The sequence below is a fragment of the Fomitiporia mediterranea genome (assembly GCF_000271605.1).
Source record: "Fomitiporia mediterranea MF3/22 unplaced genomic scaffold FOMMEscaffold_604, whole genome shotgun sequence".
Lineage (NCBI taxonomy): Eukaryota > Fungi > Basidiomycota > Agaricomycetes > Hymenochaetales > Hymenochaetaceae > Fomitiporia > Fomitiporia mediterranea.
The window spans coordinates 1-3,081 of NW_006760989.1; the positions used below are offsets into that span (position 1 = coordinate 1).

General features: G+C 42.3%; 2 protein-coding genes across 2 annotated transcripts; both read right to left on the bottom strand.

Annotated features, from left to right (window-relative positions):
• Positions 1–472: 472 nt before the first annotated feature.
• Positions 473–1,188, bottom strand: FOMMEDRAFT_24443 (uncharacterized protein). Its single transcript, XM_007272244.1, has 3 exons — positions 1,147–1,188; positions 1,028–1,092; positions 473–975 (listed from the first exon to the last, which is right to left on the bottom strand). Exons 2-3 carry the CDS (start codon positions 1,046–1,048, stop codon positions 826–828), a joined length of 171 nt encoding a protein of 56 aa, XP_007272306.1. The 5' UTR covers positions 1,049–1,092; positions 1,147–1,188; the 3' UTR covers positions 473–825.
• Positions 1,189–1,726: 538 nt separating this feature from the next.
• On the bottom strand, positions 1,727–2,318 carry FOMMEDRAFT_32506 (uncharacterized protein; the record flags this gene model as incomplete). The annotated part of the gene is made up of 2 exons (XM_007272245.1): positions 1,727–1,787; positions 1,912–2,318. 2 exons carry the CDS (start codon positions 2,316–2,318, stop codon positions 1,727–1,729), a joined length of 468 nt encoding a protein of 155 aa, XP_007272307.1.
• Between the last annotated feature and the right edge of the window lie 763 nt (positions 2,319–3,081).

Sequence of the window (3,081 nt, forward strand, 5' to 3'; positions counted from 1 at the left end):
TGCGCAATTAACCGACGAGGACGGTGTACGATCAGCATATTATAACGTAATAGGACTTTATATATGCGCGAGATAGAAAGCATGGGTATAAATACTGGGCGACGGCAAGTGCGTGAGGGGCATAATAGTTGTGATTTAGGTTTACAATGACACAGAGCAAAACCATAATGAATGCAAAGAGGAATACGCCCGCCTTTTGAGGGGCGTCGCATTCCCGTCGGTGCAAACAAGACATTCACCATTTTTCTACATCGTACACTCTATCACTTTTTTTCAGTTGATAGGACGAGTTTCGCATTGGCATGTAGTATTTGTTTGCTGTTCCGTAAGCGCGTCGATCTCCTTTTCCGGAATTTGCCGTACCATGCTCTTCCCCACTTTACTTTGCTCAAAGGATTTATGGTAGTACCTAGAATCCTCTCCTTGTCCTGACGTGCCGCGTTCCTTCCCGTGCTTGATGTCTGGGTAACGCAACAAGCCAAGCAGCTTAGCAATCCGTGACCGACTTCAGGACAAACCGGGATGGAGCGCAGCCCACGTAACTACAACAGCTCTTGATGCAGTATGGTGCCAGACACGGATCCGTATCATGAAGTTCAACGGGAGATGCAAGGGACCCAGGCAGGTGCTGGAACTCTCCTCTCGGGCTTCCTGCGGATACAGAGTATAGGATAAGCAAAGTCAAACGGGAGAGGAGAAGGGAGTGGAGAGATTTCATATACGCTGAGTGTGCTCAAAACCACCTTGAAAAAGCACCCTGAACACCTTGGAGCCGAACGTGCAGAGCGTAGTGTCAGCTCCGTGCCTAATTGACCTCCATCGATACTATCGCTTACTGTGTGGCACGACCTCTTCGAAATGGATATATGTGGTAACAGGGTCGTAGCGAATTTCGGTCCAAAGTTCTTTGGACTTGGCGACAGCGAGATGCAGAAACGACTCCACTACGTCCGTGAAGTACGACAAGGACTTAAAGTGTGTATTTTTTGCACAATCTGTTGTTCCGACTTAGTATACTAATTGTAAGTTCTGTAACACGGATGCGCATTTGTCAAGGACTGGAGCATGCGCGCAGAAATTACCTCGTCTGACGTTTGTTCAATGCCTTCTGCGTACCATCTTGCTTAGCTGATGCAAGGATAACAGAGATTAGGGTCGTTGAGTACATTGCAGTATGCACCATCTTCACCAACTTCGCCGCCCAAAGCTGCATTTCCGGAGCCTCCTCATGTATAATTTTGTCTTCATAGCAAAGTTAGTAGCTGAGGTATGACTCGGACATTATATTCTATTCTTTGAAAAGTAGTGTGATTACTGGTGGGTGGATACAATAAGGCACTGTAGTGCAATAAGGTCTTGCATGAGTAAGATGAAGAGAATATATATAAAGCCGAAGTGTCTTCAAGTGGGTGAGCAGCAGGCTATTGTGATCTAGTGATTTACAATTAACCACAGCAGAACCATAATGAACATAAAGAAGCATACGCTTATCTCTGGTGGAAATCACGAATCACACTTGCGTTGCTGCAAACAAGACACTTTACCATTGTTGCAAAGTACACTTAATCATTCCTCACGGGTAGGGATTATTCCTTATTTCGGTCGATTCGGAAATTTCCGTGATCAATTGCAGGACCAAGCATAACCAGTAATAAAGATATATACAGAATAGTACTTTACTGTATACACTGCATTTATTACAGTAAGCATCTATTACCAATCATTTCTAATCGCCAGCATTCCTTGCCAATATAGACCCAATTAACTTGTAGTTAACCCGATTGATACTATTGAGAATTTAACAATTACCTACATATAATGATCCACTTCAGGGAGTGTTAAGACTATGTAATTGATGTTCAGATTAGCAAGTGGATGTAATTAAATCACACTAGTAGTAGATCTACACACATGGTCTCCATTTTCTGGTTCTCTGCTTTTGCCCGTTTGAAGTTCTCCTCGTGTTTTTTACTGTCAAAAGTAAAATGAACCATTTCTTTCTTGATTTTTTCAAGTTCTAAACCGACTTTATAAAGGCCATGACTAGTGCCGTTCGGTGTTCCTTTCCTCCGCTCGCTTAATATAGTCTCACACCACTGATCAACCTGTTTGTAATCTTTATACTGCTTTAGAAGCATACTTATAACTTCATCGTGCTCAGACTTCTTTGAGTGAACGTCGGGCTTCGGGTCGACAGCTTTGGGCTCTGGTGTACCTCTTCGAATTTCGGACGTATTGTTGCCACCTGCTGTAGATGAACGCCTTGTGTTTTGATGATTGCATGCTATAGTATTGTCCTCCTTGTGCACTTCGCTCATCTTCAGCTAACAATGTTCTCGAAGTATCGGACACTCTTCTTCTCCCAGTAGATTCTCATTTATAGCTTTGTTTGCGTAAAAAAGATGGTAACCAACATAGGGACACAACGTCGCGTTACCATCATAAATATCGCAATGTGGTAAAATGTACAATTCACCAATGAAGATTGCACGCAGTTAATATGTTATACAGTAATAATATATGTTATAATGCATAATCTTCGGCGAAGACCAAATTAGATGTATTATATGCTTTATGCATTATGACATACAATTTAAGCAGTAAATCTCGATTTTGTAATGGAAAATCTCAATGCATGAGGCCAGATATGCATTTTAACGTGATGTACCATGATGTGTTTATTGCAGCGCAACAGGAATTTCTATGCGTGTAATGGAAAGCAATGGGTATGAGATCGAGGCGACGTCAAGCACAGCGATAGGATACTCGTCATTTAGGTGTACGTCGATGCAGAGCAAAACCATAAAGAATACAAAGAGGCATACGCGCGTCTTTAAAGGGGATTCGCACTTCAGTCGACTCAAACTCGGCCCCTCACCATCTTCTTGCACTATTCACTTTATACTCCTTTTAATACTAATAATTGGTAAGGTAAGGAAAGTATAAACTCGACATAGTGTGACGCGACAGACTAACCCAATTTGGATGCAAACGATGATGGCGAAATACGACACTCAGTATCCCAAAAATGCAAATTTGAGCCGCATAGATTTATTCTAGCTTAATCTAACCTACAAAAGT

Excerpts from the sequence above, each read along its gene's own strand:
- FOMMEDRAFT_24443 (XM_007272244.1), bottom strand. The coding sequence starts at position 1,048 with ATGCGCATCCGTGTTACAGAA. Across the intron at positions 976-1,027 it reads TGCGCATCCGTGTTACAGAA|TTTAAGTCCTTGTCGTACTT; the intron begins CTTACAATTAGT and ends AAAAATACACAC.